Genomic DNA, 12,537 nt, shown 5'->3' with positions numbered 1-12,537 from the left:
AGTGCAATCTGTGACTCCCAATGTGTGTCCTCATTGTGGACCCTTTAGAAGCTCACCACCTCTGAAGAACTTAGCCTAGACTGCCTGTCAGTGCTACCTAAACTGGTTTGGCTACAGCTTCCCAGAGTTGTCCATGTCACAATATAGGTTGGCCGTCTATACATCTGTCCACCAGGCCAGAGTATAGAAAATCAGTCATAACACTAGCCCCCTATCTCCATAGTGTGCAAAGGGAGTAAAGACCTTTTTCCGGTCACATATCCTTCCCTGGCCTACCCTAATGTGGTTGGATTGGGGTAGGGCCTGCTGAGAACCTTTCTTCAACTGTTATCTAACAGACATTTACAAACTGCCTTTTAGCTTTTCGAACTCTTGTTCAGACTCTTAAAAATGTAAACTGTAAATAAGATTTGTCGTTTTGCTTTTTTACTAAAATAAATTGTTGATTACATTTTAAAGCAAATAAAATAAAAAAAAATATAATAAAATAGACTTCTAACCAGAACTACTTTGGGTCATGTGACTCTAGAGCACATATATTAGTAGTGAATTGGTTAGTGTGTTACTTACCTGTGGTTTTTCATTGCTAAGAGTGTGTCTAAAGCTTGAATAAATGACTGTATTTTTAAACATTCTGCCTAACTTGTATTAAGAGTGCTCTGTGTATGCTTAACTGAATACTTCACCACACTCAAACTTCCAAGTGTAAGTCTTACTTCTCAGTCACGCTACCCAAATAGAGTTTGGTTAAACATATGTGTCTTTTCCTATCCATCAGAACAGGGTGGCTCAGATAATCTGTCCAAAAGGATGATTCTGAAAATCCACTTGACACCATTCAATGAGATCACCCAGCTCACATTTTCTATTACAAAACGTTATTCTGAAATATAGTTATTTATTTCATCCAGTTGTCAAATCACCTGCTCAAAGCCATTCCAGTGTGTTCAAGGCACTGTTGTATGTCTGTTATAATTTCTTGCCAGTACTGGTTAAGGGGAGCGTCCCATTTTACATTTTCCAATTCAGAATATTCTTCTGAAATATTTGAATTTAACTCAGCTAGTGTATCAGTTGCTATCACCATCTTGTTCTGGGCAGTTCCAGCTACTTTTTGATTTCTGAAATGGATTATGGTCAAGGCTGGCTAATGAGATCAACTCTATCTCAGATTATTATAATTCGAAAGACCTAGTACAGATATCTTGTCAGTTATATGTGAATGCTTAGATTGCATGTGCTATGCAATTCCGGGCTGTTCAGTGCACTGTTTGATGTCTCGAATCGGTTCCTGTCAATGTGGGCTTCCTATCAATCTCAAAATATTCTTCTGATATACTTGTACTTATGCCAGCAAGATTAGAATGCATTACTTGCTCTTAATCATCCTGTTCTAGGCAATTTCATCTTGATCTGGGCAACTTCATCTGTCTCGAATGGGTTTTGGCCATTAAATGGTAAAGAATACCATATCATTGTATGATATTCTAAATGCCGTTCTGACATACATTGGTATACTTACATTGAGCTGTTTGGGACATATTTTGCTCTTTCAAGAGGGTTTTAGGCAGAAACAGTTTAATGACAACATATTCCACCTTTTTCGTTTTGAAATTGTTCTTCTGAAGCTTTGATGGCGTGTCCAGCCAAATTGAAATGCTTAATGTGGCTTTACCATGTATTTCGGTGCTGTTCCAGAGGTTCGTCCTAGTTTATAGGCAGGAATGAGGTAGCAAAAGCATATTGTTTAAAATGGCTGAAGTCCACAATATTCATATGAAGTGTTAATAAATATTGCAGCTAAATTTGAATGCTTACATGTGAAGTAAAATGCTTTTAATGGCTGTTCCAGGCGCTTTTAACTCTTTAGAAAGTTTTCCGGGCAGGAATGGGTTATATTGTTTCATATTTTCCTCTCCCTAAACATTCTTCTAAGATTTACATATTTGCATCAATTGTTTTTAATTGGTATTTTGAAAGTTCATTGTGCTTTAGCCCTTTCCAGGTACTTTTACCTGTTAAAATGCCAATGCTATTCAACAGTGGGTTAATGAAAGGAAAGTATTGCTGATTTATCATCTTTAAAGCTCTCTCCATATGTTTTCCATCTTTTTTCAGGTGGTATTTATTCACTTTGTAAATATTTTGGTACCGTTCCCGTGTATTTCGCTTTTACCCCAAAGCACCGTTTTATGCCCTCCCTCATACGCAGTCTTAGATCAGCATGACCAATTACAGTCTGCAGACTGCTTGGGGAAGTGCAACATCAACTAGATGCTGAAAAAAGTGCATTGTGCTTACCCATAATGGAATCCAGAGATGTGCAGCACCAGCGCAACCCCGAAACAAGTTTTTTTGGGGTCAGGATGGGACATGGTGGTGTGCAGGCACGTAGTGGGAAGCGTGGTCTGGGGGGTACCCCCTGAAAGCAGAGAAAAGGAGGGGGGGAAATGGGGAAAGCGGCTCTATGCTCATAGATCCAAACTGACAATCATACAGTGAGAGGATTGTCATTCTGTGCTACTGCCAATTCCCCCTAGAACAAGCAAAAATCCTATGAGATTACCAGTTTGACCATTTTGACTGATGATATTATTTAAATCAAATCACAACTGCTTGCAATCAGGGACACTAAAATCTTCGGAGTTACTTACCTGGAACGGTAGTACTTTCAGATTCAGCCTTAGCATTGGGATCAGTAGCCGGAATGTCTTCTTGTCCTGCAAACGCAAACAAGAAACAAGTTAGTACACAATAATAAACAACAGCAAAAGAAGTGAAGAGATATATCTGCTAGCGCAAAATTAGTGATTTTGATTAATTCGGGCTGAACTAAAGAACGATTTTGGAACTCAGAGTAACAGTTCTCTCATCCTAAACACAGTAGGAGTGTCTTGCCTAATTGTTGACATTAGCATTAACACATCTTCAGCATTTTGAGATCTTAGTAGAGTGAAAAAAACAGGCTATGTTTTTGCACAAGAAGTCTTTAGATAGAAATCAAGACTACAAATAACAGAGACTTGTCACTTCTACGCTGATGACACCAAATCTTCTTCTTATTTTTTTCTTTTGCTGACACCCTTCACTCCACTGTTTCAGCTGTCTTTACACAATCCAGTCTTGATGACCTCTCACTTTCTCTATCTTAATTCTACCAAAACTTAGCTCCTCTTTTTTCCAGCTAATACGCAACCTCGCCTTCCTCCTCCACCCTCTCTTCTCTTCCCTCCTACACCTCTTTCCTTTTCATTGCTGCTAAAATTCTAGGTATCATCTTCGAATCTTCGTTATCCTTTTCTGCTCATATTTCTAAAAAGGCTTGGGTCTGCCGTTTCCATCTCTATAATCTTCGTTGCGCGCACCCTTTTCTGTTCTTCTCTGCTACCAAACTCCTTATTGTCTCACTTATTTTTTCCTGTATTGACTATTGTTCTGCCCTGTTAGTCCGTCTTCCTAACTCTCATCTTACACCGCTTTGTTCTATTTATAATTCCTTCTTCAGCCTCGCATCTCCATCACTTCCTCTCTTTTGCTGATTTCATTTCTTTCTTTTGACTCTAGTCTCTTATTCCAATTCCTAGTCTTACATGGTCTCACTCCTCCCTACCTTTGTTCTCTTATTTCTCTCTACACTCCTTCTCGGACCCTGCGGTCACAGTCTTAATTCCACCTTGCTGCTCCTGCCCCTCCTTGTGCCTCTTCTCGTTTCCGCTCTTTCTCGCTTCTCGCACCTAAACTTTGAAACTCTCAGCCCCTCACCAATCGCGCTTCTCCGTCCCTGAATCCATTCCACACCCGCCTCAAAGCCCATAACCTCTCTACTCATTCAAACTAAATTTACTTCTTTTCTTCCTGCATCCCTTTGCATGAATTGTATTTCTCAATAAATACAAATACAGACAAAAATACCTGTCTAAAGGGAACAAGATAGTTAAAAAACAACGAGAACTCACTTGATAGTAATATTGGAGTTGTAGTTTTCAATATTGCTTTGACATGACAAACGTACCTTTCCATTATTGATACTTATTATTATTATTATTATTATTATTATTGTATTTGTGTGCAGACCTAGCTCTGGAAAGCAACAAAGTGCTTTACAGGCCGTAGGGGAAGTGCATGGTAGGAGAGCAGATTGCAAGGGATCAATACATGGGAGCCAACAACAGCAGCAGAGTAGAGAGGACAATTTATAGGCAAGTATAGGAGGTGCCACCCCCTCCCCCCTCAACTGAACATAGATAACATGGTAGGCAGATCAAATAAGTTCACTCTCCCATCCATTATTGTTAGAAATCAGGATTAGAGTGCCTTTAATAAAAGTAAAAAGTACACATGGCACTGCGCATATTTGGGTTGGGATAGCCAAGGAAATTAAGGGTCCTTTTAATGTTACACACACTCCATAAGTGCACAAGTATACAAAGTGAGAGATGCTTAATGAAATAAATAATAGCTCCCTGAAGAAAAATACACTGTCAGACAAAAATATATTTCAAAATGGATAACTCGAGTGCAAAATGGTTTCCAGGCCACAGCCAGGTGTGAGGAACTATGAACGATGCCAAGAGTTTTCAGAAAAGCAACAGAGGCTGATACTTTGGCGATAGTCTTTGGCAGCATCTTGCAGTGAGGTAGTTAGGTTTGTTAGGTTAAAAATGCAAATTGGAAAGCCAGAGAAGATTGTGATGAGGTCAGATAAGTAAGGAAGCTTGGATAAATGTATCTATGTTCTTATTGAAGAGCGCACAACGTGTGTCATGTAGGCTATTCTGAGAGACCAGCTGTGTTATTCTGGCACCATATAATAGAGTATATATACATTTCTGCAACAGTACATAGCACTAACTTGGCAGGACCTCAGCAATCAGATGAGGATTAGATATTGATGCATCAACATGTTCTTGGCAGGAGTTGTGTCGAGCTAAGTGTAAAATAAGCATACCATTTTCCAAGGTACTAATTTGCATTAAAATGTTGCAAAATCTTTGAAGGCTATAAAAGCAGGTTAAAGGCTAAATGTCTTTTAGTGTGTCCTGGTATTCCAACAATAAAGGCTATGATTAAAAGCTCCCAGGCCTCTGATTTTCTCTTGTCTCTTTCTGAGGAGTGTTCATAGATGTCTGGTGCTTGATGGAAGATGGGGAGTAGGGCCCTCAGTTCATCTGATGCCCAAACATGGGGCCCTAAGTCTTTCATAAGATTCAGGGACAAGGACCCAAGCTTGATGGTGATGTGCTGGCAGGCAGAAAAGATGATAGGTGAGTGACAAACTGCAGTATGATCTAATTTCTGTCAGAAGCATGTCCTCATGACCGCCAGCATAGCACACCAGACATCTGTGAATTTTGGTATGTATTATGAAAGACAGAGGCAACAGAAAATGAATAAACATGTTTATGTACAAATGAAGGGGATTATGATAATTTTAAGTAACAGCAAATGTTGTGACAACAGAGAGACCGCCTAAGGATCCTAATTCAAGGGAATTAGAAGAAGACATTTCAAACTCCAGCGGGAGTAGGGTGAAATATAAAATGCGTGGTCAGGATCAGGTAAGGTGATGTCTTAAACCCTGTACAGGGCAAAAGGGCGAGGGAAGAGGTGATCATAGTGTTTTATAATATGTAAATGTCTGACTAGTCCAAATGTTGTTTGTTGAGTAAAATATCGAGTAGGGATAGAATTGTGAAGAGCTGAGAAGGTAACAGTGATTAAAGATAAAGTTGCAAAACAATTGGTGCCAATTAAAAGAATAGATAGGTCATTGTAATAAGCGAATTGAGCAGCAATTGATGGTGCTTGCTCATATTTGTTGTTTTGAAATGTAAAAGGTGGTGATTTACTTTAAAGTAGCTATGCAAAACCCCATTTGTGTTACACAACACATTTTAAACAAAGGATTGGCACCAAGTAAGGAGTTAAAAATAAATAAAATCAATAAGCACAGAGATACAACTCTGGACAGATTGGAAACCCAAGAACGATATAAATCCGACTAACAGAATATGTAAACGAAGGAAGAAAACAGGACAGGAGTGGAAAAAAATTCTGCAAGCATTTCTCCTGCTTGGAAAGCATGCAGTTAAAGCATTCCTCAGGCTGGGTTGTGAGCTGAAACAACAGTTTATTTTTTTTCTTTGAACAAATGAAGACAGTTTGAACAATGGCATGCCCTACGAGTGAAAAGGAGATAGAAATGTATTTAAAGTACGATGTGTGCATAATTGATAGAAACCACGCAGATTTGTGCAATGCAAGATTTATGTTTCAAATGGATACAGCATTGTGTTGCTTTGAAATGGACTAGGGAGTTTCGAAGACTTTTTCAAAGCTGAGATACGAGCTGACACGAAACAAGGAAGTGATTAATAGTTGCAGAAAAACAGAGCTGTTTGCATTCCTTGTGAAAGGCAAGACACCAGGGAAAACATGAGATAGCTCTGGTATTGAAGCAACCGTGGATCAGTTCTGTATGAGAAATCAGGAATATGCTGTTTTTCTAATAAAATGACATTCTTTTATACAACACCAGCAAAAATAAGCTTGGTGTAGATGTCTATGTGTATTAATATTGAGACAGAAAAATAAATAGAAATTCATGAAAATGTGATTCAAATGAATAGGAATGAGTGCGGCTAGAGCTGATGCATGTATGCCCATGCATAGAATGAATTGAGAAAAAAGACATAAAAAAAAATAACTTTTCGTTTTTTACAACAAAATATGTTTTGTATAGAAGTATAGTGATTTTGGATCAACATTAATAAGAGAAAGTATTATAAATTGACTTTTGTATTTTGTAAATATTCATATTTTGTGTACAAAGTTGTAAGTGAGCCAGGGCTGACTCACACCCTTATGAAAATGTAGCCTTGAACCAGAACTCACTGAACTGAATTTCGTTTTTAGGGGTTTTTGTGACACACACATGTAATGCACTCGTGGAAGCACCGTTTAAGCACCCGCTTCGCCACGAGCTACGCTGCTTTCCTGGACTCTGCCTGTATTCTACTACAGACTTTTGCCTTTTGCTGTGGATTTCAGCAATTTTAACCAAGGTGCCCTGTTGGACCACCCATTGCTCATGCAGCTTCAACAACGCAACTTCCACTCTATTGCGAGTACCTCCGCGCACAGCGTGCGCGCACTTGTGGAAGCACCGTTTAAGCACCGCTTCGCCACTTAGCTGAGAAGCCGCGAGGCTGTGAGAGCATTAGTGGCAATATTATCTGGACATACACGGCTAAACGCAAGGACCTACGGGAGATGGCTTTTACTGCATACTCATTGAAAACTGATATGCCTGCCATGCGACCTCCATTTTTAATGGCCCCGCTGCAACCACACAGACATATCACTCTGCTATTACCATTACCCCTGTCTGTTCAACGCATCTGCGCAATACAAGTGGCGGCATGAAACCGGCAACTTCCTCACAATCTATCATAGCCCTTAACGCCATTTTGGGGGCGCCGCCAACAGACCCGACGAATATCTCTAGGACAACTGGTATGCGCATAAACAAATCACCATGTAAACGGCCTGTGATTTCTTGTGAGCGGGGGCACCACCATCCACTATCGGATAACCCAATCCTTGACTCAGTCATAGGGTTGCCACGTATCACCCATTTGATTTCCAGTGTTGAGCCGAGATTCCACAGGCATTTCTATCTATCCCAGCCAATGTGAATCGCCAATCCCCATCATGGATAAGAAGAGTTCCCACACCCCGCAATCGATCACACTTAACTCCACTTTGGCGGAGGCGCACTCCATGCTGCATTCTTTTGTGCACCCAACTCCAAGAGCTCACAGACCAGTGTCTAATGTGGAATACTTGCACCACATATCCATGCTAAAACCTGCTCTAATAGCAATCAATACCACAATTATGAGTCTAGTTAAGTTGTTTGGGACTCTGGATGCAAGGTTAACTAGACAAACTTGCCAATTTGATGGTTTAGTTAAATGGCTAAATGACAACTGTCCAGTGCTAAAGGGCATCAAAGAACATGGCAAACCACTTCCCAGAGAACTAGAAAACTCAGTAATTGCCGTGGGAGAATATAATACCCAAGAGGATATGGGGGGTGGGAGAGGCCCCGCTGGACCCGTTAACCGGACTAGTCTGTCACCTCCCAGCCATTGCAGGGATAATTCAACCCATTGAGACACCCCCTGATGCAAATGTTAGATCCTCAGCCGATGATTCTTGGGTCTCCTCAGTGTCACCACCCGCAAATGTTGCCACTACTGCTATGGGCGAAAAGGTTGTGCCACAGGCCCAGATGTCCTTGGCAGTGCGTGCTGCAAATTGCACAACCAAGTACACCAAGCCAGCCGTTAAAGGGCCCCGCATGTTTCCAAAACAATCCCAAAATATGGGTGGAACCAAGATAGCGAAGAGCACCCTAAGTGCCTTTTTTCAGGTACTCGGTAACACTACTAAACCCAAAACTCAAATTATTGTTCCAAGTTCAAAGGCCAAACAAAACGCAATCGCACCAGCTTCAAACTGCGCCGACCTACAACCCCAAGATACTAGCCCCCTAAGGAGAACCGACTCAGTTACACCTGTCACTTCCCACTCTCCTCTTAATGATCTAATTCATATTATTGAGCAAAAAGAGTGCATAGAAAAAACATCTGCCCCCATCAAATCTGTTAAGAAATCAGTTATGTTTTCTGGTTTGGATTTGACACCGTCCTCTATGGAAGGTGTACAAAACAAAGCAGTATTGGCAGAACTGAAACAGATGGTCGACACATAGCTAGCTGCACGATTGCTTCCCCAAAAGATCAGCAGCAGGGAGTTTGTACACAAACCATGCGAGACAAATCCACACGTCAATCGTTGACTGGGCAGCCAGTGATGACTGACCAAATCATCGCAGACTCAACTGAAGCATTATCCTTGATGGAAAATCAGTTGACCCATAAGCAATTATCGTATATAGACCAGCAACCAATGAGGAGGGCTTATGACAAACCCCTTTGTCACAATCGAGAAACACAATCACATTCAATGAATACACCTCAACACACAGATCAACAACTAATGAGATGGGATTCTTGCAAGCCTCTAACACATAAATCATCAAAACCATCACATCCAACAAATTAATTTTATCACACTCTGATCCTGAAATGCTGTAAAGGCGGTTTTCCAAAATATGATCTCACAGGCGAAGCATATTGAATATCTTTAGTGATGTGGTGGCACTCGAGGATGTCTCTTCAAGAGACATCGATCAAATTGAATTCATATCTGAGGATACGTGGTCCACAGTTAGACTATGGATCCGCTCTGGGGTGGTTCTGAATACAATCTGGCAGTCAAAGATACAATTATTTGAATTGGGATTTTTGCTTGCACAAGATCCAGCTCAGCTGGCAGACAGATCACAATGTGACAATCAAAGACCTAACATCTATTTGGGGTCCCAGGAAACAGCCAGCAGAGGTGCAATGGGCCCGGTCTCCTCCTTCAATTAACCACTAACTCAGCAAGTAAAACTGCCCCAGAAAATTACAAGTTGCAACACCCAAGGGCACTCTCATCTGCAATTCTCCACCAAACAATTGCCTAGCATTCATCACATTATAGCATTACAGGAAACTTGGCTGGTCACCCCTCCAGTTTGGGTCAACCATGACAGTGTCCTGCTTCCTGCAATACCAAGTAAGGGAGGAGCTTCCTCAGGCCTCCTAGTAGGTGTCAACAAGAAAATGGGTCTAACCATCTCCCCATGGGCCTCTGAAAGTGCCTACATTCAGTTAGTAAAGATATCCACTAAAGACCACACATTAGCCTTAGTCAACCTATACAGGAACATAGAAGGCATGTCTGATGAAGCCTTCTACAGTGGTCTAGCCAGAATTCTCGACCTAATATGTATGAATGATCCGATTACCAACACCATGATACTGGGCGATATAAATCTGGAATGTTGGAATACCAACCGCGCAACAAAAGAAGTGTCCAGATGGATCTCATTCATGAAAGCTTGCAACTTTTACATGGTGAATGGATCCGTGATAGGGGACATTCCAGCCCAGCACACCTTTCACAGGGGCATTTCTACCAGAATAATTGACTATATTTATGTCGATGCGCGCCTGTTTCAAAATGTGGTTAAAATGATCGTCAATGACCATGAACAAAGTGATCACATGCTACTATCTTTGGACAGTGCATGGGATATTGTCCAGATAGAGAGGCCAGTGATCACTCAAAAGCTAATCATTAATGTCTCTAGGATCAGATTACGGTGGAACACAGCAACACTGGCTGCCTATCATCGTTCCATAGAGCACAACAATTCGGCCAGTAGCCCAGTGCAATACACTGATCTACTATGCCCCTTTGTCAATACTATTACAATTCCATCTAAAAATAGTACTAGACATAAGCACTCATTTGACCCAGAGATCAAACTTAAACGTGCTGAATACAGACGTATAAAAAGGCTAATTACAGATACAAATTCACAGACTTGTAGGCAAGACCTTAAAACTGCTAAATGCCAATACAAAAATTGGCTACGCAGCAGAAAATCTTTCATGTTTCAACAAGCCAGTGAAATGATGGAATGCGCCATGATAAATGAAAATTCGGCTGAAATGTGGCAAATGTTGTCCAATCACTCCTGTAATATGCAAGGAAACGCCCAGATTAATGGCGTCCAGGAACAACAATGTATAAAATATTTTTCTGAATTATATGCTGATAATCGGTTTGCCAATTTAAATTATGTACGAAAATCAGTAGGCCCATGGAGTGTTATCTATTTAACTGTCATCCTTCGAGAGTTCATAATGAAAGCCAGTTCCTCGAGAGCAGCGGGTCCAGATGGCCTTAATAATCTGATGCTTAAGACAAATCCACATGAATGGGCAGTGATCTTGGATAGGATTTATCACCAAGTTTTAACATCATGTATGGTTCCATTATCATGGAGGACCTCCATCATAATTCCAATCTTTAAAAAAGGTGATCGCAGCCTTCCCCAAAATTACCCCCCAATAGCATTACTTGATGCTCCATGAAAAATCTTCACAAAATTGATCCTACAAGACTTTAATGCCTGGATACTGAAACATCAGCTGCATGATTCTCAACAGACGGGTTTTGTCGCTGGCATGGGCACTAACATCAATCTACTCTGCCTGAATGCCATCAAAGCACAATGCCAGTCGACAAAACAGCCAGTCTTTTTTGCATTCGTAGATCTTCACGCAGCGTTCGACTCAATCTCTTGTGTCATCTTGATGGCGAAATTAGCCCGAGATCAATGCCCTTCGACATTATGTGACATCATTTATGCTTTGCATTTTAATACATCTGTCAGCTAGCATCCGCAATATTTAACTATTTCATTCAGGATGCCAGGGTCATTTTTGACAAAGTAATTTCAGACTCACCCAAGTTTAATGATTGTCAGATAAAAACACTAATGTATGCGGATGACTTTGTGCTGATTTGCAGAACCTACTTTCGGCCTTTGAAACTTACACAACACAAAATGAGCTCAAAGTTAATACTACCAAAACCCAGGTAGTAATGTACTTGCCGAAAAGAATTGGGAACAGAACATTTGTCTGGTCCATTAATCATATTCCTTTGTTAGTGGTTCCTCAATATACATACTTATGTATAACCTTTGAAGGAAACATACATGCCAAAGGCCAGATCGTGCGAGTAGAAGCCAAATTAGCCACGGCAACCTCGCAGGCAAATATTATCATGCACAAATATGGTACATTTTCCATTAAACCGGTGTGGCACTTTGGGAATATGAAGGTGGTCCCAACTCTATTATATGGTCTCGAAACCTTACCAGTTAATTTGCCTTTCAAATTTGATAAATGGGAGGCCACATTTTGGAGACAGATCTTACACCTATCACAATGCACTCCGGCAGCCTGGCTGAGATTTGAGTTGGGCCCGGTCTCCCTCCAGGCACTCTATCATCGGCGCATTACGGCGCTGTTTAGGAAATGTTTAGTGTCCACAGAGTTATTGGTTATCCTAAAAATTCTAACTCAATACATCTTTTCTGTAAAACATACCTTTGTGATTGCTTGGACAGAGAAAGTTTATCAAATATTGGCCAATGCGCAGGTTTCCATTGAACTGTTGCTCACCAATCCTGACAAGGCAAAAGCCAAGATATATGAGACAGACTGGATTAGAACAAGAGAATTGTGTCTCCAGTACAGAGATGGTGACTTATGTAGGTTCACCCCAAAAAAAGTTCGCACCCTGCCACCATATTTGGTGAGAACATATTACGCCTACGACTCAACTTATGGATCACTAAAGATTTACAAGCCAAACGTAAACAGCTTTCACCACAACTTAACTATTGTCGTTTTTGTTTCTTTGAATCATGATATACCTGAAACCCTATTTCATTTGATCACAGAGTGTGGTGCATTGAGAAATCTTAGACTGATTCATTTTTCAAGACATTGCAAGTTATTAGGGCAATTGGAGTTCCACCAATGCTGGTCGGCTATTTTGAGT

At 40.7% G+C, this 12,537-nt stretch overlaps 1 protein-coding gene across 1 annotated transcript in view; it reads right to left on the bottom strand.

Moving 5' to 3' along the window:
* NME8 (NME/NM23 family member 8) overlaps positions 1-12,537 on the bottom strand; it is a 2,398,321-nt gene that overhangs the window by 104,922 nt on the left and 2,280,862 nt on the right. Inside the window, exon 23 of the mRNA XM_069613833.1 lies at positions 2,655-2,720. Within this exon, the coding sequence (XP_069469934.1) occupies positions 2,655-2,720 (66 nt within the window). The remainder of the gene's footprint in view (positions 1-2,654; positions 2,721-12,537) is intronic.

This window comes from Ambystoma mexicanum, chromosome 5p (assembly GCF_040938575.1).
Source record: "Ambystoma mexicanum isolate Mex_15411 chromosome 5p, UKY_AmexF1_1, whole genome shotgun sequence".
In the NCBI taxonomy this organism is placed as follows: domain Eukaryota; kingdom Metazoa; phylum Chordata; class Amphibia; order Caudata; family Ambystomatidae; genus Ambystoma; species Ambystoma mexicanum.
The sequence above is the reverse complement of the archived record's forward strand: the minus strand, read 5'-3'. Positions and strand labels throughout refer to the sequence as shown.